At 41.5% G+C, this 25,412-nt stretch overlaps 1 protein-coding gene across 1 annotated transcript; it reads right to left on the bottom strand.

Moving 5' to 3' along the window:
• Window positions 1–21,131: 21,131 nt before the first annotated feature.
• RNF182 (ring finger protein 182) lies at window positions 21,132–21,869 on the bottom strand (the record flags this gene model as incomplete). The annotated part of the gene is made up of 1 exon (XM_082015279.1): window positions 21,132–21,869. The coding sequence occupies one exon, from the start codon at window positions 21,867–21,869 to the stop codon at window positions 21,132–21,134; it is 738 nt and encodes a 245-aa protein (XP_081871405.1).
• Window positions 21,870–25,412: the final 3,543 nt, after the last annotated feature.

The following is a 25,412-nucleotide window of genomic DNA, read 5'->3' as shown; positions in this document are numbered from 1 at the left end:
GGTGGGGTCTCACCAGAGCGGAGTAGAGGGGCAGAATCACCTCCCTCGACCTGCTGGCCAGGCTGCTTTGGATGCAGCCCAGGGTACAGTTGGCTTTCTGGGCTGCGATTGCACATTGCTGGCTCACGTCCAGGTTTTCATCCACCCAAGTCCTTCTTGGCCACTAGTTTGGTCAGGCAATGTTCTGCATCAGCCAGTTTATCTCTAGATCAGGATCTTTGCCTAGGTTAAACCCCGGTACTATACCATAATTTGCCTGTAGATTGCACCAGCCCTGTCAATTTTGTTAGCTGGAGCTCATGCAGAGGGAAAGGGATGAGGGGAAGGAGGCCCTTGGGCAGAATGGCCATTCAGGTGGGTATTGTTTCATTTTGGGAGTGTTAAAACTTTTCAGTGAAATTAAAATGCATCTGGAATTGTTTTTTGAATGCTGGAAGTGCAGCTTGGGAGTAACTGGTGGGTTAAAAATGCAGCTGAAAGGCCATGGGCATTTGCAGCGATCCAGCAGTCTGGAGTCTTTTAGAGAATGAGCAAAAAACCCCACATTTTAAATTCAGTGAAAATACCAGGCAAATATATCTCCGTAGCTTTTTCCAGACACTTTATTTCATCAAACAGCTAGTAATACTAGTATTCATACCCTACATACAATTTTTTCCCAACGATATGTCTTTAAAAAGAGGTCGTGTTTAAAAATATGGTCGAAATGAATGACTCACGAGCAAATATCAGCAGGCCTCTGTTTAGAGTGTCGGTTAGATGGCTACTTTTGTATTGCTGGGGTGGTTGACAATATGCAGTTGAAATCACTGGCTTCCTTTGCTTCTTCCTCCATTAGCTTCTATTGTCTTTAATGTAAGCTTCGGTAATTCTTCCACTGATTTGAATAAATAATAATTACAGTTCAGTAATCCTTGTTATAGCACAGCCTAATTAGTCTCTGTAGCTGACTGAAGCTTTTTAATCATGAAGATAGAAATGAATTAAATATAGGATAAACAAAAAACCCCCACGAAACAGCTTTCCTTCCAATATTATAAAAAAATTTCTCAAGGAACTGTGGAAAAAAAATCACTGCTTTAAAAAGCATTTGAACATCTTTTCCTGCGCAACTGCCAATTCTTAATTTGTTGACATTTTTATTTTGCTCTCTTGGGTCTCAACTGGAAGATGGACCATGTCTTGAAACATAGATAACATTTTTATCCTTAAGTAATCTTCTCCTAGGAATGATGCTGCATGCATAAAATATCTGACATACAATAGGCCAAACTAAGCTCTTGTACAAGTCTATTAAAGTCAATGGAGTTACACTAAGAATGAATTTGGACCAATGAAGTATTCTGGAGAATAATGTGAAGCCTATCAGATTACATACAAGAAAATAGAATATCAGAGCTGCACAGTTGGACAATTTAATCCTATTTTCATTTCTGCTCAAAAGCTTCTTAGTTGCTAGTTTCTATTCTGCATAGGTTTTTGTACTGCAGTCATCACCACAATATGCAAGTATCTTCCAATAATGCGTTAAATAGCATGACTAACATCTGGCACATGTTTGTTTTCTCATCTTCTCCAATGCACTAGGAAGTTCTGTTTACAATTCTGTTTACATTATCAGGAGGAAAAGGTATTTGTCCATTAAGACTATTAAAAAAAGGGAGCAGCTTTTTTTACAGAGAGAATCAAATACTTAGGGGAAAAACATGATTCTTTTCTACACTTCAGAAATAGAGCTGTAGACTTATAACATTTAAAATGTAGTTTCTGCAGATGTCTCAGAAAGAACGCTTTGCAACACAAATACATTCATAATGCCTTTCTGTTTAAGTTTAAGAGTTTAAGGCTTGGCTCATGGGGTGCTCAAGTGCCAGCTGGAGTAGACAGCAGGAGTGTGAACGCTGCCCTTCTTCATCCACAAAGGAGTTGAGTAAACCATTCACCCAGTGAAATCAGAAATAAAGGAGAACTTGGGATTTGAGCAATGCCCCTTAGGAATGAGTAGTGTGCATTGCTCAAGGCACAAAAAGAAATCTTAAAAAAATGAAGAAAAGATGAAGAAGTGATCAAGAAGAGGCTGTTGCGTGTTGCATTAAGGGGCTTAAAGCTATGTGTGCATTCAAGCCCCAGGCTTAGTTCTTTCGATACATCTAACAGATAAATCATGCTGTTGTTTCATCATCTACATTTGAATCTTATACTTCAAAATCAGAAGAATGCTAGCAAGCACAGGAGTTTTTACTCCCTAATTTGAATTCAGTTGAGTATCATCTGTGCAGAGAAGTTAATTGCACAGATTTTTCTATGGTCTTTATGTGAAACATTTCCTGTTTTGTATTTGAGAAACGAGGTTTTTGTTAGCTCTTTGGATAACCACAGTTCAAATTCATGCCTATCAGTAGCATCTTTGTGGGTTTTTTTCGTCAGGTGTTCATGTGAGTTTGATTCCATCTTCTTACACAGGGCCACAAGATAATGCCCCTAGTTTCTCCTAACAGTAATTTCCTTGGGTAAGAGTGTTTCTGTTCCAGCTCTTTCATCACACACTGCCTCTCCCCGCAGAGTTCAGGTATCCTGTGAGTCCCATCTCTATTACTGCAAAAGTTTCTGATGGCTTTAGGTTCTCTACGATATGATTTATTTCAGTAAGATTTTTAAAGGACAGTAATTTAAACAAAAATAAAGGTAGAAGAACTGGGAATCTGAGATGCAAGATGAAGTTGCCTCTAAACTAATCCATCTTGGAAGAGTGTCTGGGAATGGCTCAAACCGTGACGATGAGCTGTCTTCTTGGAGGGTGCACTGATACATGTTTTTTCACCTGGCAGTTTACATTGAATAATTAATGGCCCTGAAAACCCGTGTGTGTGCTCTGCTAGCAAGCAGAATCGGTCTAGCTCCTGAGAAGGTGGTCAGCGGGTGAGGAATATTGGCATCACAAAGAAACTGTAGCTGATGAAATAAAATGAAGTTAGTGGCAGCAGTGCCTTTCTCCCTAGAGGTGAAGAGAAACCATAACCTCATCTCCCTTACCCCACTGCAACTCCAAAGACACCACAGAGCACAGAAAGTTGCCTAATGACTGAAATCTGGCAGTCAATAATTTCAAATGACATATGCATGTACTTCAGACAAACTGTGATTTATTTCAATAGTATCTGTACCTTTGAATCCTGTAATTTGTCATTGAACCAATCCGCACAATCAGTGTTCATAAACATTTGTGATAACTGCTATAAACTTTGCATTAAAACGGGACCAGAATCTGCTGTTGGTAACAGAAATCTTCTCCTCTGCACTCCTGAGGGAGCTGCAAACACAGCAGAACACCCAGGTCAAACAGCCTTTCTTACTCGCTTTTAGCTTGATGTGTTTTTCCTGTTCATTATTCTCTCATTTGTGTTAGAAAGGAAAATACATTCTTCTCCTTGCTCAAAGAATTATATTAATTATGTGGTTTAGATAGAAAGAGCCACTGTTGCATCTTGTATTGTTTTTATCCCAGGAGTTTGCTGGTGAAAAAATCAGACAAATTCTTAGAAATAAACTAAATTCAGAAGTATTGAGCTAAAGGCAGGAGCATTTCAAGAAACAATTAGAACCCATTTTGAAAAAAACAGAGACATAAAAATAAAATAAAACAGACAGACTAAATTAGGTTTTCTTTCCTGTGCTCCAGCCCCTGCTTTTTGATCTGTGACTCTTCAGTGAGGTAAAAGAAAGTTTTTATCAAAAATTTCCCTATCATTTAGGCATTATAATAACCTGCAATCTGCTGGCTTTCAGGACTCGGAGAGGTTAGGCAACAACCTTTTGTTCAGCTCCTCATTGTCTATAATTTTCATTCTAAGCACCTAAGACGGAATGTCACAGAAATCTATGGGTTGATTTGTATTTGGGCTGAATTAGACAATGCTCAGTGCTGTAAACATGTCTATTACTATCTTAAAGATCTCTGTAATGAGCAGCAGTATTTCGGTGATTTACACCTCTTCTGTTACCATCATCCACATTAAGAAAGGACTCCAAGATCAACTCCATCTCTTGTCAAAAGTATTTTGTTTTTACATGTTCCGTATAAAATTTGATGATGAATTGTAAAAGGCAAACAAACTGTGGCCAGGTTTATCTTCTCATAATATTATGACAGTTTACTTAATTGTTTTAGTGCTTGGACTGTGAAGATTGTATTGTGCCACTGCAGAAGCAGAGCAGAAAGCTCTAAGAATGCATGATGGCAGGTAGCACCTGTGGAAGGTAAAGATGCTTCATATTGCTGCTGTAGTCTTAAGGGGGAAAAAAGGGATGATCTAAAAAATCCCCCAAAGACTCATTAAGAAGCATTCTATTTGCACATTAGTGTATTGTAAATATACTTGCTAATTTTGATGTCAACAGTGACTAGTACTAATGAAAAGCTTACGCAACATCAGAGACTCTAGTAAAATAAAAATAAAAATAAATCAGTTTAAAGAGTGAGATTACATCAAACTGTAATTACTTGTTCAAGATTACAGAAGAGTGTAATTAACAGTTCAGTGTTACAAACACTATCAAAAGGCAATAGAGGACACATTTACAGTATGTACAAACACCATTGCTAGCAAGGTGTTTAATATCATGTGGTTTTTTCCCTTCTACTAGCGGTTCAAATGGCTTAGATAAACTAGATGCCAGTAGAGAAATCTGGCCAAATGAATGTTACCTACTGTGTCCCAGTTCAAGACAGGTCTTAAGCTGCTGCTTAAATTCACCTCTCTCTAAAAATAGATTTTCAAAACATATGCTTGACAGTAGCATGTGCTAAGACCACGTGTCTTCCAGCAGCAGACACATGAATGTTTTCCTGACTTAGAGCTAGAAGGCTATAATCCCCATTTTAAACCCTTCCAATCAGGGCAAATAAGAGTTTAGAGTCACCTCACTAAACAGGAATGTTATAATGTAAACCACACTTCTCTCCAAACAAGACCCAATAAAAGGAAGATGATTCTTATTCACGTGTGGTCAGGCCCTATGGGGAGATTACTATGAAGATTCAGAGCTGATCTGATGTCTACAAGATTGTGAATTTCCTGCCTTTTACAGACCTTTTAATTAATTGTGTTTAAAAAAGATGGCAAGGGATACCAGTCTTAATAGAAGGGCACTGTGCTTACTTAAGCTGGACAATAAATTTGAAGCGAGAGGAGCTCATCGAAGCAAAGACAGCTGCAGGCCAACTACAGACTTATCTAATGTAGTAGACTGAACAAACCCCAAATTCAAACAAATATTCCAGAGGGAAATGCTGACCCTGAGAGAGTCTTACCATCAAGGGCAATATTAATTTCCAACCCCTTTCTAGATCTCACTCTGGGCTTTCAGTACTGCTGACCAATGCATGCTAACATTTTGTCTGCGAGGAGCGGCAGGGCATGCAGACGTATTCAGTAAAGTAATCTAGGAAGATAAAAGCCGTGCTCAACAAGGAGAAACTGCATCCCCGCTGCTGGAGGACTCACCTGTGAAGATTCACAGGACCCAAATCTGTCTCCACCTCTTTTCCATTTCTCTCTGCAGTTTCAGGATGAGCTGGCCAGACAGCGCGGTCTGAAGTGCTGGCAGCAGAGGGAAAACCACTTACTGTGGTAATGATGTAATGGTAATGATCCCCACTATCAGCAAGGTCCAGCTCTTGTGTGGGATCGGGTCATGGAAGAGGAACACCTGGGTAAGACAGATCCCATGAGACAGGGCGGTGGGAAGCTTTCAGAGAGGATCGTGCAGCTACAGTGCTGCCTTCACCAGTCAACTGCCTCAGCTCGTATGGTACAAGTCACTGAACCTAAATTGCATGGCTTTGCATCACAGCATCCGCGTGTCTGCGTTGCTGCATCACGCTGCAGCTTTTGTACCCGCTGTTTTCTGTCGCTGCTGGCTCAGAGGTTGCCCCATTCTGCTGGGCAATGACCTGGCTTCAGCTCATCATACCTGTGTTGTCTTTATATTGTAGGCAGCCGTCAGTGCTTGGGAAACCTCCCTAGGTCGTGATGGGTCTGTGCTAATACAGCAGGTCCCCTCAGCAATCTAAATTTTACCTTCCTGCTACTTTCTGCTGCCTTCCCTAAAATACTATTCTGAGTGTTAGATTTCCAGGTTTACCATTCATGCACCCCATGATTTATGCTAACTGGAAGTTTAACCAAGACCAGTTTGTTGAGGTCCCTCTTCCGGCACCATGGAAGTTTCCCACAGCAAGACTCACCTTGGTGGGAGGCAGATCCTCCCTCGCACCTCCTTCTGGGATCTAACAAGCTGCACTTGGGAAGGCACCTTCCCATCCACACCCTTTTCATCCTTCAGCACTTACTGCTGCAGCCGCAAGATGCATTTCTTTGACTTTGTCATCTTTAACATTATCATAAACCTATATGTTATGTTTATGTTTTAAGAGCATGCTGGTGGGTTTTCATTTTCACCGATTAACTGTAGCAGGCATCCGATACATTCGTTCCCCTACCCAGAGAAAAGACATGAGAAAAACCCATCATCGACTTCAGCAACATCAGGCACTTCACATACTACTGGAAGGCACAACCTGGTGTGGTGTCGGGCCAGAGAGCGGAGGGAGCATACAGCTTTCCACACCTGAGGAAGCCCATATGCCCCGCACTAGTTTGGGGGCCATTTCTCCATTTGGGAGTCCTGCAATGGTGGGGACCAGAGTGGTTTTGGTACCGATAATGCTTGTTTTAATTTTTATTCTCTTCATGTTACCCTGCAGTGTTCCGTGAAAGAATTCGTGCTATAACAGAGCTCAGGTCCTACCTCTATCCCTGCTTATTGACGTGAGCTATCACCTCTGGTTTGCAAGTAATGTGCTGTAGTGGGACTAATAGCAGGAGCTTCTGGCACACTGAACTACTGAAACTTTTGTCAGCTTGGGGAATTCAAAGGCAAAGGCATACAACAAAGCAATTGGAAGAAAAGATACTCATTTCAGCAGACGTATATTAAAAGAAGTTGAAAGAAAAAATTGCATACCTGAAGTCTTAGACTAGATATTAGGAAAAATTTCTTTACTGAGAGAGTGGTCAAGCTTTGGAACAGGCTGCCCAGGGAGGTGGTGGAGTCACCATCCCTGGAAGTGTTCAAAAAACGTGTGGACATGGCACTTCAGGACATGGTTTATTGGGCATGGTGGTGTTGGGTTGATGGTTGGACTTGATGATCTTAAAGGTCTTTCCCAACCTTAATGATTTTGTGTGATTCTATTTTTAACTTACTGTTTGCTACATACAGTAGATAAATTGTTAACTCAAAAGGATTTTAAATATGCTAACAACACTGCTTTGATCTGCAGTTTTTCCTTTTCTTTATTCCTTCTGCTATTTGATGTTGGAAATGGATGAGTTAATTGTGACTTGCCTGCAGATAAGGTATCTATCAATATTTTTTGCACAAGCACATTGCTGGTTGGGGTGTCCATACTGGGTGCAGAGGGAAACACTTGTTGTCCATTGTAAAGACTGAGCTGTATTCCCGATGCAAAAAAAGAATAGATCCATGGATCCAGAAGAGTCTCACTCACATCAGGAACTTAAAAGAGGCAAATATATTGCCAACCTTATGAATATACTTTTTTCAAACCAACCACATTTGCCCTCACTGTGTCCTTTAATGTTTGAGACTCTGCATGGTGACTTTAAATGACTTTTAAAATGTAATTTTCACATTCTTGTTTGTTTTGACTGATTTCTTAATATAATATAAAGTACTTGCCAGAAACAATCCTTCTCTGTCAGACAAAGGCACCAAAGTAAACATGCCTTGATTCGTGCTTGGCAGCAGTTGAAGAAAACCCTTGTCATAGGAAATTTCTTTTACTGCTGAAACAATTGGTTATTAAATAAATCTTAGGTGATTTTTCAGGAGCATGCAACTCCTACAGTGTATTTTTTTCTAGTAATTTTTCCATTTATGCTTTTACCTTCACCTTGGATTTTTCCTTTACCATAAAGAATACGGAATTTTTCAATAATTCAGAAACAAAATCATGGTGGGAGCACTGAGTAACCCTGTATCCCCATTCAATATGTACATCCTGAATGCCAGGTTGGTTAATGCAAATATTGGATCCAGGCCTGGACCAGGATATTACTCCGGATAACCCTGCTCAGTACCTCAGTTCTGGTCTCCATTTGGTTAGTCATCCTTTCAGAATCTTGGGTGTAAATATCCAGCTTTGCTACCTTTCAGTAGTTTCCCACATTTGTCATCTTTGTTTACAAGATTATATTTTTTTTTTTTACATGAGGCAGTTCCAAAAACTGTATTGACACCCCAGATGTAGGACATCTACAAGGCCCCTTACCTTGTTGTAGGAGGAAATTAGCTTGCCAGGATTTGCTTTTGATAAAACTACTCACTTACTCCTTGAGACCTTCAAGCGTACAGTGGCTTGATCACGGGAACAGCAGAGAGCTGCAGAGAGCTGACCAGTCAGTAATTCCCTGCTCCTACCTACTCCACCTTTAAAAAAATAAAAATACATACCTGTTTTTTTCCTTCTTCCTGGTAATTCTGACATCCTTCCTGAATTTCTGAAGAGGACCACTGATAAGTCTGAGACAGCGTTAGCAGGACCTTTAATCTAGGAAAAGCTCATCTGGCATGCCTGACTGGAAAGCCTCCAAGCTAACCAATGACCAGACCATTTTTTCTTGCCCATTTTACCTGTCACTGGTATTAATTTTACGAGCTGTTTGCTCACAGCCAACCTTCCCTTAAGGAAGACTGGTGCAAAAAGAGTATTTCCAGAAGACTGTCTGGTTTAAGATGAGTCTTGAGTCTACATGGGCCTCCACCTCCCAGTTTCGCCTCCCCATTGTGAAGCCTCCCCTGCTCATTACACATCCCTGTCCCCTCTGGGGACCCCCACTACCGCTCCCCCACTTCCCTTTGCTTCCCCGCAGACGCTGCCCTACTCTTTCCAAGTAGCGAAGTGCTGGAGCGACAACATCCACATTATCCTGTTTGCTCTATCCTGGTTTAGAAACCACCATTGACCGGCATGTGAGGAGGTCTGAGGGAGTTCGTCGTGTAGTCTGGAGGTGAGCTCGCATGGAAGAGTAGCGCTCGTGGTGCGAGCTGGGACAGCCAGCTGCAGGGGTGGCACGGGATGCATACCTTACTCTTCTTACTTTATGATGTCCGGAAACCTGAGGACTCTAAATGTGTCAAAATTGCAATTATTTTTTTTCTCTAAGACTAATCGTTCACATTTCAGATAAATTTGCCCCAATCCTACACATCCCCAAACAATTTTAAAATCTATGGACAAATGTTTAGGCATTGCAAGAATTTGTGCCACACATCACTGAAGATACACCACCCCAACTTTTTTAACCGATTGTAATCCACAACACTGTTCAAATTGCAAGCATCTGTCATCGCTCCACTGAGGACAATCTTCAAAGGGATATCAATTTAAAGAAATAAACACACAACAAATTATTTTCAGGAAACATCGACCTCTGTGACAGTGCTCTGCAAACAGGGAAAGGCAAAGTCTAAATTAATTCTGCCAAGTATTCTGTTTGAATTAATCAATCAGGTCTAAGTATAGTATTTCATCTAGTGATTCAGGGGTTGTGCCTTGTGCAGGACAGAAGGAAATACATAGAAGCAATACAAGAAGTCGAACGGAAGGAGCAGAACATGGCTGCAACATTTCCTTAAGAAACCCAGCGGCGAGGCAGGCAGAGGGAGCCGGGGCGGGGGGGCGGGCAGGGAAGGAGCCCTGAGGGGCTGGCGGCGGTGGGGGGGGCGGGGAGGAGCTGCTTGCGGGGTGCCAGGCGTGTGCAAGGCCGTGGGGGAGAGGACGGGCGGCTGCTGGGGCCGCCGATGCCCGAATGCAGCTGCCCCACAGCTTTAATCGTTGTGCGCGGCGCTGCAGCGGGGAGAACGCTTCGTGCGACCGAGCCGCTTACCCCGGGCAAGCGCAGGCTCTGCTCTGCTCTGCTGGGAATGAAACGCTCCGTTCCTCTGCACGTTGATGGGAACACGGGGCTTCTTCCCTTGCCGCTGTGTGAAAAGCACACCCCGTGATACCTGCAAGGCTCTTCCTCCCAATTCTCTCTTAGAAGGCAGCTCAGATTGCTCTATAGGATTTCCCGGAGGTGTCTGGCAACGTATGGTTCAGCTGTAGCTCCTTGGTCAAGGAGACAGCCGTGATTTACGTTTCAGACCAGCAGGCGCAGCTGGCAGGTAACACCTTTCAAGAAGCATCTCTAAATGTTGTCGTTGTTCCAGGCCTGGGAGACGCAGCCTTCCCGGTCCTCTCCATCCAGTTGCTATAGGGACGTACAGCCAGGTGATGCTGAAGGTACATTTCCCTGAGCCTACCAGAGGCTCAGTCCCAGGTCAAAACAGCAATGCCTCAAGCAAAAGTAACCACCAAATAATGTGCTTTTTGAAAAATGTGTCAATGGAAAGAGGAACAGGTTTGCATCCCTTTGCAATGCGTAAGCAGCTCCTGATATTTTCTGTGTTTGAGGAGGGGGAGAGCTAGCTTTAATCTCTATTGTATCAAGAATCCATGTCTAAGTTTTATTTTCCTCTTTGGAGGTTCCAGTAATGCTGCCGAGTGCTGAAAGCTCAACCCTTTGAATACCTACCAAAGCTGCCTCTTCTCACAAAGGTTTTTTTTTTTGGTGCTTTTATCAGCACAGTTCAACAAAGAAACAAAGAACTTGGGAGCGAAGATCACAGTCTCTCTCATTTGCTTATGTACTGCACTTGATTTCCTAAACCTATGCATTGGTCTGTGTTGGGAAAAAAACGGGGAAATATCTGAAATTCTGGTGTGGTAAAAATGAAACTGAAAAGAAATTTCAAGTCTGGATTTCCCATGGGGAAAAAAAATGCCTACATTTTAATTTGAGCTTTTATTTCTACACTAGAAAGAGGGAAAGATAGTACACCTCCACCCTTTTCCAAGGATGGTTTACTCTCAGCTAAGAGTGGGTTTACCCCACAACGCAGGGTTCAAATATCTACAAGCTTATAGGCTCATGAGATCTGGAAATCAGAAAGCTTAGCAGTTCTGGGCCATCCCTCAGTTTAATAGAGGAAAAGGAAGTGATGCATGGCAGGTGAGGTTTTGCAATATAAAAAATAAAGAAGCCACCGTGTGAGTTTTATATCTCATCCACTCAAAATGCATACCACACCGGTGGCGAGATGCTGCCTAATGTGAATAAATCTTCCTATTCTACCCACTACTAGAAGATGAGAGGCCGTAACCCTGTGAGCTGTGCTCCTGCAGGGTCCAGCTGCGCCTGAAGCCAGCAGAGTTACGCAGCACACCCGCTCCTCGTAGCCCTGCTAAAAGAAGGAGTAAGTCACGCCGGGGGAGCGTGCCTCTGCCGGGCAGCTGCATGCCCCTGTGCACGATCCGTGCGTGCGGATTACGCCCACGTCCCCTGCGACCCAACTATTCCAACCCAAACTCTTCTGTGATCCTACGACTCTACCACCAGGCTCCACCACCACCTCTCTTGTAACACGAGGGACAGCCTGCGGCTTGCAGCCTTCAGAAGAGACACACACTGGTGGGCTCAGGTTTGAGAGACTCTGCTCTGAGGTTTTCCGGGCAAGAACATCCTTCTCTAAACCAGGAATTAGCCCTGTGTTTTTACTAACAGCCAGTGGGCAAGGTCAGAGAATGTAGGAATTCAATGCAAAATACACGCTCCAGAGTACCTTCTGGAATGCTCCCTCGTACAAGCTGTCTTGTAACCTTAAAAATACATGGTTGAGTGATCATCTAGAAATCTGCCTAGCTTTTGTTTAAATCTGCAGTCCTCCTTTACACGAAAGACTTTACATTCTCATGCAGTAAACAGAAATATTTTGTCCTCTTTCACAGTTAAAATACTGTGAAATATTATCACATACTCACCTTCAGTCTACTTTTTAACTTGATCCAATGAATAACAGGAGTGAAATCTGAAAGACCTCCAAATCCAGGCATTAAGAAATACGCTTATCATGACAAATCTTTACTGAAAAATTAAATTTTTATTGAGTGAAACAATTGCTTTTACATTAGTACTTCATTATTTCAGATAGGAATAGTTATGCTTTAGCCATTTGCTACCATGTTATAATTTCTGTGTCCGCAAGATTACGTTGTATTACATCGTTCCACTCCTGAAAAAAACAAACAAAAAGAAGTGCCCACACTGTGACTTTTTATCGTAAAACTAAAAAAGACAACGATAGAAGGCAAAGTTATACCAGTCAAACTCCTCTCATAAAACTCACGTTACATTTGGTAAGCATCAAACTGATCTGGAATTTTAAAAAAGAGGATTTTAGGAGCCAAAGTATAAAGTAAAGCAATATATGCTTAAACCTTTTGGTTTTTTCAGTTTGTTGGATTAAGAATTACAGACTACAATGTATTGATAATTCACTGGAGCTTGCACACATATTTTTCACATTCTACCTGTCTTTGTGCATTATTCCTACAATCTTTAGTCTTATCAAGTTACATCCAGCTGTTTGCCCTCTCCACCCAAGCCCTATTGTGTGATTAAGCCTCTTTTTTTTTTTTTTTTTTGTTAACTTTTCACCCTGACTTTCAGAACCCTCTTGCAAAGTTTCATTAACTACCTGCCTGATTTATACAGCCTCACTGACTTGGTTTTATTTAGTGTTGTTTAATTGGTATTTCATTACCAAAATAAACAAAAAAGTCATCAGAGATTTGCAGCTGACCCTGGAAGCGCCACAGAATTCCTGAGTTTTGGCCTCAGAATTTTATTCTTTGCTGAGAGAAAATGAGCCCTATCTAGTTTTAATGGAATAATAATGCTTTTTACAGTTGCTCAGTTTTTCTAAGTAAAAGCAGGAAAAAAGATGGAACATTGATGTAAAGAGCATCAACGTGAAGAAGTCCTCCAGAGGGTGCAAGGAGCCTTCCAGCAAGCTGCTGAGCCCCCTTCTTGCATCCCTGGGAGCTAAAGGCAGAACCCTCTAATTTTTGCCCTAAGTGGCGATATGAAGGACTAAATGTAAAGGGCTTACCCTCTAAACAGCATTATAATTATTATTTTTATCTGCCAGCATCTCCTCTTCTTGGAATGAATAAAGGAGAACATGAAAAAGGCCACGAGCCTTGAGGAAATAAAAGATTAAGTAAAAGATGTTAAAAAAAAAAAAAAATTCTTGCAATGAAAAGCTCTAGGCCGGAGTTTGGGATGGATGCAGCACGTGGGTGAGGTAGGCACGCCACTGTGGCGGAGAGAGAAGGCATCTTACAGCGCTCGCTGAGGAATAGCTGCTCAGTCCAGCAGCGTCAGGCCATGCGTTTAACAGAGCTAGAATCTGTGCAGTCCATGGCAAGATTAATTAAATTAAATATTCTCCTGGAATCTACCATCTCCTGCACCCGTGTGAACTGGGCTGTTTAAACAGACAGACTAGAATGCATGGGATAAACACGTTAGCAAGTTTATGAATGCACGTGTTTTTGCCTCCCATATAATGTGTGATATATAAACTAACTAAACACCTCAGATGTGCCATCAGGAATGATATCAATGACGAGGTGATTTCAGTGGCCATGGGAGTACAGATGTCTTACATGGTCACACAACTTATTCACAAATGACACTAATTTGAACCTATTTCTGAGTGCTCTGCCCCACCTCAAAGTGAAAAAGAAGGAGCAGTAGAAAAGGTTCAGGAAGTGCAATAGTTGGTGTCAAGCATGGAAAGGCTGCTGTCGAAGAAGAGATCAAATTGACTAGGATCTTCGGCTTGGAAAAGAGGCAGCCGAGGAGAAGTATGAGGTACAAAATCATGATGTTAATATTTCTAGAGGCAGATGAAGTTCTGAAGGGTGCGGAGGAAACAATGTGCAATCACACCTCGGAAACGCTTTTCCTATCAGAAAAAGTAGGGGACACGTAACTAGTACCTTAGGAGCTTTTAAGACAAAGCAGACCTTTTCCACGAAGTATATAATTAAATTATGGAACTTGTCACTGTGGGATTTTACAGGTCCCAAGACTATAAATGGGTTAAATACAACACTTAAAGGAATTCACAGAAATCCATAGGCAAGAATCAAACCCACAGATACAGATATAGCCTCTATCTCAAGAGATCTCCGAACTGCAGATTGCTGTAAATGAGGAGGTATATTGGAAGCTCACCGTCCATGTGGGCTGTTCATGTATTGTTTCACATGCATCCAGCACCACTCACTGTTAGAGAGACCCTTCTTGAACCAAAAGACCATCCACCTGACCCAGGCTCAGCGTTCTCTTATAAAGCACAGTACCACTTTTTTAAGTATCAGAATCACAGAATCACAGAATCATTAAGGTTGGAAAAGACCTTTAAGATCATCAAGTCCAACCATCAACCCAACACCACCATACCCACTAAACCATGTCCTGAAGCGCCATGTCTACATGTTTTCTGAACACTTCCAGCGATGGTGACTCCACCACCTCCCTGGGCAGCCTGTTCCAGTGCTTGACCACTCTCTCAGCAAAGAAATTTTTCCTAATATCCAATCTAAACCTCCCCTGGCGCAACTTGAGGCCTTTTCCTCTCATCCTATCACTAGTTACTTGGGAGAAGAGACCAACACCCACCTCACCACAACCCCCTTTCAGGTAGTTGTAGAGAGCGATAAGGTCTCCCCTCAGCCTCCTTTTCTCCAGACTGAACAACTCCAGTTCCCTCAGCCGCTCCTCATAAGACTTGTGCTCCAAACCCCTCACCAGCTTTGTTGCCCTTCTCTGGACACGCTCCAGCAACTCAACATCCTTCTTGTAGTGAGGGGCCCAAAACTGAACACAGGATTCAAGGTGCGGCCAAGTAAGTATCTTTTGAATGCAAAACCATGTGCAGTCAGTCAATCTGTCCACATAGGGTTTCCTTAGTCACACTGCTCCTTCTTGTCATTTGAGATGGGCAGAGGATTATCTAATATGTTGTAATTAAATCGGCAATGCGCTTGTTTCTGTTGTCAAGACATGAGTCACTTTTTCATCCAGAGATCTGATTCCAGAGACACAGTTGCAAAGGCATCTTTTCAAACTCTTCTTAATGCTGGATTAAATTTTACTTCTGAGCTAAGCTGTCAGCAAAAACTGCTCTGCAGTGAGTGGCAATCAATCCAGCCTTGTCTCTCAACAAGAGTTTTGACATAGGGTGGTTCTCACATGGAGGTTTGCTTATGAAAAGGACATTTAAATGCTTTTTAAAAGCATACTTTTATTAAAATCATCCACTTTTAGAAAGAAAAGCTCTATCTAAAGAAGTAGGCTGTTTGCCTCAGCACCTCTTGAAATTTCAGTAATATTGCCACGCACACACTTGGGAAGACGTATTTCTTCGGTTTCTCTTGACATTTTTCACTTCCTAATGTAGAAAGAAGTGTCAGCCAGGACTTGCCAAGGAAATATGTCTACTGGCACATGGCACACTGTCTCAGTGAAGTATTATCTCTTCAGCAGCTGGTTCTTTATCTCATGTATTACTTGAACAGGGATTGAGAATTATTCAGCTACAGGATGAAATGGATAAATATGATACATTTCCCAGATTTCATAAAAGTTAAAACAGTGGGTGCAGAATAAAAGGATTGCATTATGCGGCAGAAAAAATTGGGATCCATACAAAGAAAACATTTCCTAACAAACATGCCTGTTAAACGGCTGCGAAGTCCCTTGTGGGAAGAGGTGGAGGCCTCATCACTGGAGATGTTTAAAACCAGACTAGACAAAGCATTCATCTCTGCAGGGGCAGAGGAAATGCATAAAATGACTTACTAGGCTTTTTTCTACCCATCTCTGATTTCTATGATTTGATAAATTTTTAAAAATGCAAACCACATTTGTGTAACACAAAAAAGAGAAATACAGAAATATAATAAAAGGATTTTTAGTTGTAGTGTTGCCCAACACAGTTAAACTTGATTTAAAATGAAATTTATGCTGGCAATTCAGACTGAAAGATGAATTCTCTTTGTTTAAGGTCTAGCACTGAAAGCTTTGCTACTGCCACACACACATCTCTAAAAAGATGATTTACCACCCCCAGACTGGGGATTTATTCTCTGTGACAGAACTCTTTATAAACTGTGACAGTTCAACTTTTGACAAGGGGAGCTGATGCAAAAGGCAGAATGGTGCTTTACAGAAAAGCAGTGGAGTACAGGGTTTGTGCCTAAGGTCTGACAGACTTATAAACTCCCTGAGGAATCTCCAGCGCTAAATATTTACTGATGTCACTCAAAAGATAACATCTAATCTGCTCATATGAAAGTAAAAGTAGACTCTCAGAACAGTCTCTTTCCATCGCTTTGAATATCTTAAAATGATTTCAAAATTCTCAGTTCTTCTTCTTCCCACTGTTTTTTTTTTTATCCTTGAAGGCACTGCTCCATTTAAAATAAAGCGCACTGTCTTGCTTTTGTAGAAATATGAAGAAATCCAGACACCCCTCCCTGCCCTGAGAACCCATAGGATAGTTAAAATGAGCCTGTTTAAGAGTGTAACCCTGTGGACCTTTCATTACACCCATCATCCATGCAGGAAGACGAAATCATGACATACAACCGCCATACAAGATATCAAGATGAACAACTGAACTGAACTATCACAGAGGTAATGCAGGGGAGGGTGTTGAGTCATGGTGGTCCTCAGGCTCGGGAGAGTCTCTCACTAGTTTTGAACCAGCCAAGACAAGACAGGATGTAGCCATGTGTTTTCTTTGCTTTGACATCAAAACTGTCCTATCAACCTGCTGCCGTTTCCCCTCTGCACTCTCACATCCTGGCTGCAATTTGCTATTTTTTCAGTATTGTTCTTGTTTTGCTTGACTGAGCTATAAAGTCAGTCTAGTAGAAAAGGTTGTTTCATTTCAAAATACTGTTCACCCACAGTTCCATATAGTCTTGTCCCAGCAGAGGGGGCAGAAAAGTAATAGGGAAATGTGAGTTGAATCTAATCCTGGAAATGGTTAGAATTAGGAAAAACAGTAGTTCTGTACCTAATAACAAGGAGGTCCCTCAAACGCAACATCATCCACCTTCCTGTGAACCTCCTCAGTTCCCCTTCCTCTGGTTGAAGTGATGTGCAGCCATTTAGCTGGAAAGCTGTGTTTTCCTGGACTCATCTGTATCTTCAGGTAATAAAGTCCATTAGGAAGAGCATCTATTCTTGAATGCATCGTAAGATGCTGGAAACCCTGAAGTTTGCCAATAGTGTTACCAGGACAAGAGTTCACCTAATTTAAGTGTTTTATATTAGTGTATACAGTTTTGCAGGCATATAATCAATACAGTAGGACAAAGCTCACAAAGCAGCTAAACCGAAGACATCAGCCCTTATTTTGGTCAATCCTGTTTGAAAGACTGTAGCTTTAAATAGTTAACGTAATAGAGGGAGTATGCCCAAATATAAGGATCTCTTTAAATTATAATGTAATTTCCAAAATGCCATTTGGAAAGTAAAAATACTCAACTGTAGTAGCAGTAGCAAACGACTTTTAATTACCAAATGCATTTTAAAGCTCAGAAGGGTCAGTATGAAAACCATTGAACTGTTTGCATCGGCTCTATCCCAAACTCCTATTTAAAACGCAGCCCCTTTGCCCCAGGCGTAGACGCCCCTCCGCTTTGCACAGCTGCTCAGTCACAGCCCACCCCCAGCCCCAAGATCCCACGTCCTCTTTCTGGACCCACAGGCCCTGCCCTCCACGTAACCCACTCCCTGTTAATTGCGCGTTAGGGTCTGGGCTCAGGCCAGGCTTGCAGGAGAGCTTCACCCCTCACTGGGTCCCGCCCAGGGACGGTCCGGCTCAGCGCGTCCTTCCTACGTTGTGCCCAGCAGCTACCGCCGCATCACCCTGCCCCAGCCCTCAGGGGACACCGCCGCACCACGCCCGGAGCGAGCAGCCGGTGAGGACACCGTCTGCATCCGTAGGGTAAGCGGGAATGGAAACAAACAAACAAAAATCTCATTTCGACTGAATTAATCCCGCAGTAATGAATTTAGAACACTTTGTACGCGGCTGAGTCACACGCCCGGGTAAAGCAGGAATAAAATCCTACTGAAAGGGAATTGCCTTGGGGTGCAGGCAGCATTTTACAACCACGGAAGCCACTACTCTCGAAGGAGAGAGAAAAGTCACAGAACGGGAAGGAAAGGCAGGTATGGGAAAAGGAAAGGTATATGCAAGTATGCAGGACTTGATTCTGGCCCCATTTACACTGACTTCAGCAGAGTTATTCCACAGCAGAGGATAAGAGAGTTTTCAGTTGTAAGTCTTAAGGATGGTGGACAATAAAAATAATGAGAGTAGTATCTCAAGTTCTTCTAGTCTCAGTCACACGGTAAATATCTTCTCCACAAATAATTCAGATTTAGACCTCCTAGCAATTCTCAATGGCCATGCTATAAGTCATACAGGAATTTTATGAGACCAAAGCTGTAATAACATGCTCTGGCTGAGCAGCAGAAGAGCTATACAATCAGTATGCTTTTGCACACTCGCATTTTTGATTGGATTAGTATTGCAGCACAGTCTAAAATAGCAGCATAAATTTAACACGGTGGCAGTCTTAAAAGTAGTGAAGTAGAATAACAGGTGTATTTATTTGTGCTGTGATGTGTAACTGGTACCACAGTAATTCTGCCAAGATTAGGGTCTGTTTTAAAACGGAGTACAAAATATCTGGTACTGGAGCTAAGATAATCTTAAGCAACTGAAAATCAAACGGGAAGGACAACAGGTAGCACTGTAGACATGTTGTGCAGAGGTAACACATATACGTCACACATTTGCAAACCTACTTCCTCTATCAGGCAGCCCTTTATTAGAGACACTATATTCAGACAAATTGAACAAATCCTAGAACATAGAAATCCCTAACACTACAAATACATCTTTTCCCAAAGTCATGAAGTACTATAAAACCACATAGGTTTCTATTTTTCTTGCTTTTTGACATGGTTGTTGTTGGATACTTAAAATTTATGAGTTCATAGATGAGTCAAACCTTGCCGTATACCAGAACTGGAGATGATACCTCTTCTAACTATATGTGCTTTACCACAAACATTAAAAACAATTATTTAGGAATAGTCTTTTCTAGGAATTCTGAAAATAGTTAGTTATAATTGTTATCAAGTCATTACAGAAAAGTCTGAAACGTTTCCTTTAATTGTTCAGTACATAGCTCCATAACTCCATACACTTGAAAACTATAATTTCGCTATAAGTTTTCTTCTTACATATGTGTCTATATGTACATACACACACATACATACGCACTATTATAAAATGAGTGTCAAGAAAAGCAGGACCTTTACATTTCCACATTTTCCCTATGTTTGCAACAGGAATGGAACTGTCAATACCACCTGTGGCATCTACAAAAACTGGACCAGCTTGACTTCAAATCCTCTTGACAGACACAACAACCACTTACGCTCTTCTTTTCCCATTGGCATTTTTCATTCTTACCAAAGTCAGTTTGCTCTAAGAATATATTGTTAGGTCACACATTCAATCTTCATGCAACAAACCCCTCTCCCTCTTACACTGCCTTGAAATTACTACATCTTGTGCCTGATCCAAAAACTAGGCTTGCACTGCTCAGCTCCTCAGTTTTTACCCTGCTGTGCTCAGGAAAACGAGTTTGCAGCTGTGGTGTTGACTAGACCTACTTAATACACATAAACATGAAATATTTCTTATTTTTATGCTCTTCCAGTTCAAAAAGTAGGCTAAACCACGCAACATACAAGCAAGCCTTGCAGGGCCTGATTCTGTTTGTGGAATGGTATATCATCAGTAATTCCTCCGAACTCAACTAATGAAGACATGCTAATTGCCACATCTAGAGTGCCATCAACTGACAGTGGTGACAGAGGGAGTTCAAGGTATTGAATATTTTGAAGGTCTATGCGTTAAACAGAAACCTTCCCAAGGTCCTGGTACCTCCTTACAGTGCTCATTCTGTGAACTCAGAAAGCAACAAAAACCCAACAGTTTTTTGGTTAACCAACAGTTAACCATTTCAGAATTTTTCTGAAATTTGTATTAGTCATTGAAGGTCCATTTCCTATTAGGAAATTAAATCCCAACTATTAGTTGTGAATAAAAATCCATCTTGATAGCTAAAGTCACGTAAGCCAAATTCTCCAGTGTGGCTACCACAGAGTAGGCACGCATGAAGTTGGTCAGGAAAATTGTTAGGAGGACTAATGGGTTGGAAATGTGGTGGGGTGATAGAAATGCTGGGGGGGAGGGTAAGCATAACAGAACATAGCTAGAGAAGTCTGCAGAGCTCTGAACCCTCGAAGGGAAGCCTAAGGTGCACACTGAAATCAGTGCATCTAGAGAAAAGCAAATGTGTGGCTGGAAGTATTCATTAGCAGGAGTATCTCAGAGGGAGTTGCAACTATATGACAGGTAAAGTGGGCTTCTGCTTGGGGAAAGTGTTTTGGAGACATGTTTTTAGCATGGGAAAAAGAAAGATTCCTTCCTAATGTTGCAGAATGCAAAAAATCTGTGACCACTGGCTTCCCACAAATATTTTTGCTATAACAAGAACTGGAAAAAGCAGCGGTAGCTTGTCTTCTTATAATGTTAACAAAGTGATTTCATTTGCTATAAATGATAAAAAAACAGATATTCCAAAGCATGACATGCTTTGGATGAAGAGATGATGCACTTCGATCTTGCAGGTTCCTGTTACACTAATTTCTTCTAGGGTGGATCCTGCAGCCTTGACTCCTGCGATCAAGCCAATAGAAAGCAACGGGCTACTCATTTGAATAGTGGCACCAGCAGGCACCAAGTTTGGCAATTTTGCTTTATCCCTTTTTACAACCTGGCCTTTTAAAATCAACACGCTAATTTTATTGCCATTATTTAGCTTAAAAAAGGAGGGGGAAAAAAGAAAACAAATAGAAATCAAAGGACCATGTAAGTAGAGCCACTGCTTCCATTTAGTGGGATGGACAACAATAAGAATAAATAACAATACAAAGGCAGGATAAATCAACTATGCTACAGATGTGGCAATACATCTTATTCTACTGTATTTGTTATCAGGATGACATGCAGTCTAGAACTTCATGGCAAACACACTGGCAAAAGCCATAAACCATGAGAATAACAAGGCTCGAAGGAACAAGGCTTACAAAGACAACCCCAAGGGTGACTTTCTTAGATACCAGTAAATAAATCCCTAAAGGCAAGGAACTAAAGTACAGCAACCCTAGCAACCACACTAGCACCCGAATTGTGGTCTGGAAGAGCAAAGATGTGCAGTTCCACACTGTCCAGTTGTGGGACACAGTTGCAACAGAGTCAAAACTTGTAGGCCTGTAAAATTCCACCACAGGGGCTGAGTTCAGAGCCTGGGGACTCTCTCTTTGCACTTCCATGATTGTTATAACCAGGCAATTAGAAGAGGTGTGAGAAGGGCTAACCAGAGACGCCAACCTTTTGGGAGTCAGCAGCAGTTCTGTTGGGTTGTCTGGTAGGCACTTCTTTCCCTTTCCCCCACAAGCTAAATTCAGAAGGATGTTGTTGTCATCAGGAAGACTACCAACCTCATCGTCTGGCAGGCATGTTTCGAACCTGCAAAACGGGCATACTATGACTCCTTGTGGGGAATCACCGAAGTCTATGATCTTGCAAAGGCATTTGGCACATACTCTGTGACAACACTCCAGCACTTTCGGCTTTCTCTGTCGCAGGTTATAGCGGTTGTAACAGATCTTGCACTCAAGCTCATCTGAGCTCTGGGTCTCCACAGACTCCTCTGGTAGTTGACTGGTCATTTCTTCTGCTGTTTTTTAGATTTGTGGAAAGAGGAGTCAATGGATGAAGAGGTCACTTGGTCTTATTTTAGAACTTTTTCTTCATGATCATATCACCCATCTCAAACAGGAAAAGAGGAGATGATGATGTTGAAAAGCATCAGTAAGTGTCATCCATTTTCAGCTTCTGCTAGGACCTGTGCACTGGATGTCCTTTACTCTGAGCCAGGCATCCATCTGAAAAAGACGATGTGGAATCTCTGTGGAAGAAAAGGAAAGAGAAAGCTCTAGCAGGTGAAATATGCAAGTTCCACTTTTTAGAAGCTTAGCTTCCTTTGATAAAAATACCTCTAAGGTAAGGTAGCTTTTTCTGTGGCACATGGGGCCTATGTAGCAGTCATGCTGATAAAACTTATCATCACGCTGCACGCATTTGTTTTAGATGTGTAACTTAGACTGGCTCAGCCCATGAAGTTCTCAGCAGAAGCTGCAATCTGGTTTCCTAAGGAAACGAGACCTGACTCTTGGAGCTTTTTGTCTTTCTTGGCAACTTTTGAACCTGCTGTCGAATTTCAAACAAATTGGCAGAGGGACAGCAGTAACTGCAGATAGTTAAGTTTCTAAAAAAGTAGTGAGCACTGGGTTGGGTAGAGGAGAGGGAGAGGTATTCATAATAACTACCACTTACCCCGGAGGGCAGTGGTCAGCCAGCACACACCCAGCCCCTGCTCTGAACAGGCAGTTCCTCAGCCAGAGAGGAGGGCAACACAGGAGGAAGCTGGTGATACTCTGGGAAAGAGTTTTCAGGGGTGGAGTGGGTATTGTATTGTAAAGAGATATGTGGGGACCTAGGTCAAATTTGGAAAAGATCAGGCTTTATTAATTTTGCTGCTTGTGGAACAGCTTATTTCTCCCTCCCTTCACCCAGCTGCTGAACACAGACACCAAAAATGAGGGTTCTTTAGCTTGCAACAGATGCCTCCTTTAATGCATGGATGATAGGGGGAAGGCTAAGGTGTCTCTCGCGGGCATTTTCCAGATGCACTGGCTTCCAAGCGTTTCACGGCTGCGGCAGCTGTTCCACACCGCAGCAGGGGAGAGACCCGTGGCTTGCTGGCACTCCCCTTCTGTGCGGAGATTCTGCTACCGGACCCATCAGCCCCCCGTAAAAACATGTTTGGCCGGGTTTTGTAACCATGCATTTTCACGGCTTCAGGAAACAGGCCACGTATTATAAAGAAAACATTAACCAGGACTAGGTAGTCTGGAGAGCAATAACTACCAGCATTTACAAACCAGCTCTGTCTGCCAGAGGATGTAAATTTCTCTGAAATTCAGGCATACACTTGCTCGCAAAGGTGGGCGCGGCACTGCATTTTGCAGGCTTTCAAACTCATTCCTCACTGCTAGAGCAGCAAGGAACTCCCCGTGGTCAAATGACGGGGGCCAGCACTTGTGTCCAGATGCCTCCTGCCTTATCAATAAATGGCAAGCACGTGGACTATGAAAACAAAAGAAGAAGTGGTCTATTTCAATTAACTTGTTTCTTGACTTAGTTTTCGTAATTGTTTGATTCCTTTCCCTTTTCCTTGGGAAGTTTTTACTCAATTCTAGCACTCAGATCTTTAACCTTTTGTTGAGAACAAGGCAGAAAGTTCTCTCTTTTAAGCAATGTGCTCCTTCTGTCAATATATTTTACCTGCCAACCATCAGCTACCGTAAAGTCCCTTTCATGGGCCTCTTGTTCCTTGTGCTTTAAGTATTTTCTTGTGCTTTAAGTATTTTCCAGTGCTTTAAGTATTTTCCATTCTCTCTCGTAACTTGCTGCACAACATAGCTTCTCTCAGTAACATAATTTCTAAAACTCACCTCCTTGATTTTCAGACTAAGATGTTACACTTCAAACAGCACAGTAATGAAGAAGACAACATAATGAAGAAAAAACATATTTCTGTACAAATTTATAACAGACACGCCCCACCCCATTCAATTTTCTTAACTTTTTTCCTGCCTCTTCCATTTCTTTAGTGCTTTAATTTTCATCTCTGCCTTACTGTTGTTTTTATTATTTGTACTGTTACTATATTTGTGGCATGTTCGTTAGGCAAACACAAGAAGGTTGATCCATAATTTTCAGAGTGTACAAACTGAACATCTTATAAGAGACAAAAAGTACATCTTTTGCAGATCTTATAAACAATCCTTTATCCTTCCTTACACTGTGTGCTTCCTTATTCATTTCTACTACTCTTTTTACTTCATTCCAAATATCATCTTCCAGATGACTTTTAGGCATATATAAATGTCATGAGATGCTAACTTTCCAAAGGATGAAGAAACCACAAAATGGACCTAAAAAAGTGAAATGCCAGCCTACAGGAACGCAAAGCACCACTGAAAAGTTAAGAAGCCAAACAAAACAAGCAATGGTTTTGAACTTTTACATCTTGAGTATCGTTCATCTTCTGTACTTGAGGTGAATTAGGATTACTAACATGTTCATGCTTCACAGCTAAGGCTGGCAAATGTTGTCCTATGACATAAAACTAGATTTCTGATTAACCAAAAATATTGCAGAAAATGTGTCTGCTTCTCATGACCTTTCTCTGAAAACTCCCAATTAGAAAATCTTTGTATTTTAGTGTTCATCTTTCTAATGAATTTCAGGTTTTCACAAAAAACAGACCACTTTCCAACCAATTCTGTTCAGACATGGATCACTTCTGCCTGGATCAGTTTTCAAACTGAAAGTATTCTCCTGCTTCTATCTCCTTTAAGTGGCCAAATTTAGCATCAATACAAGGAGTAACAAGTCCCTGGGACTAGCAATGTCCCAGTTGCTATATTGGGACCATTAGCTTCATTTCCAGAACACAAGGATCCTCTTACTGTAGTTTCTGTCATGAGCTATTCTACAAATTATTTTAAAACTTTTTTTTTAATGTACCGTACAAGAAAGAGCTACTTTCATCATCTTTCTCTCTTCACAAAGTCTCTTCAAAACATATCCGTCAGTAATAAAACATCATTGACTGTTTTTTCTTTGGCTAAGTTTAGATGTTGAATTTCTCCTTACGTGTTCTAGAGTGATTACTGCTTACTACTATTCTTAATTTATAACCTTTTCCTTTGAAAATTAAAATTTAATCACTAATTCCTATTAATGCTATTCATACATTTTTTACCTTCTCAGCTCTATGGTGGTTTTAGATGCTTCTTCTGTCCTTTTTGCTTTCATGATTTTTTACGGAATTTTCTATTTTTCCTTTTCAATACCCACTTTCCTGCTTGTTTTTTCTCTGCTGAGAACTGACATCTTTCTGAGCTTAATTAATGCCACCCTGCTATATACACCACATACACTGAAAAGTTCTCTGTTCAAAGATCTATTAAAATACAAGAAAACGGAGGACTTTAAAGACATTTGACTTCAAATTAGCCCTATTTCTTAAGAAAATGAGACTTTTATTGAGAAATACAGCCAGCTACTCCTTCAAGCTGACTCTACGTCAAAGATTTTCTAGTTTGTCTTTTCCATGTCTCCCAAGTGGGTATTTACTGGAA

Source organism: Phaethon aethereus (assembly GCF_964289735.1).
Source record: "Phaethon aethereus genome assembly, chromosome: 2".
Lineage (NCBI taxonomy): Eukaryota > Metazoa > Chordata > Aves > Phaethontiformes > Phaethontidae > Phaethon > Phaethon aethereus.
Note: the sequence above shows the minus strand (reverse complement) of the source record. Positions and strands in the feature narration are given on the sequence as shown.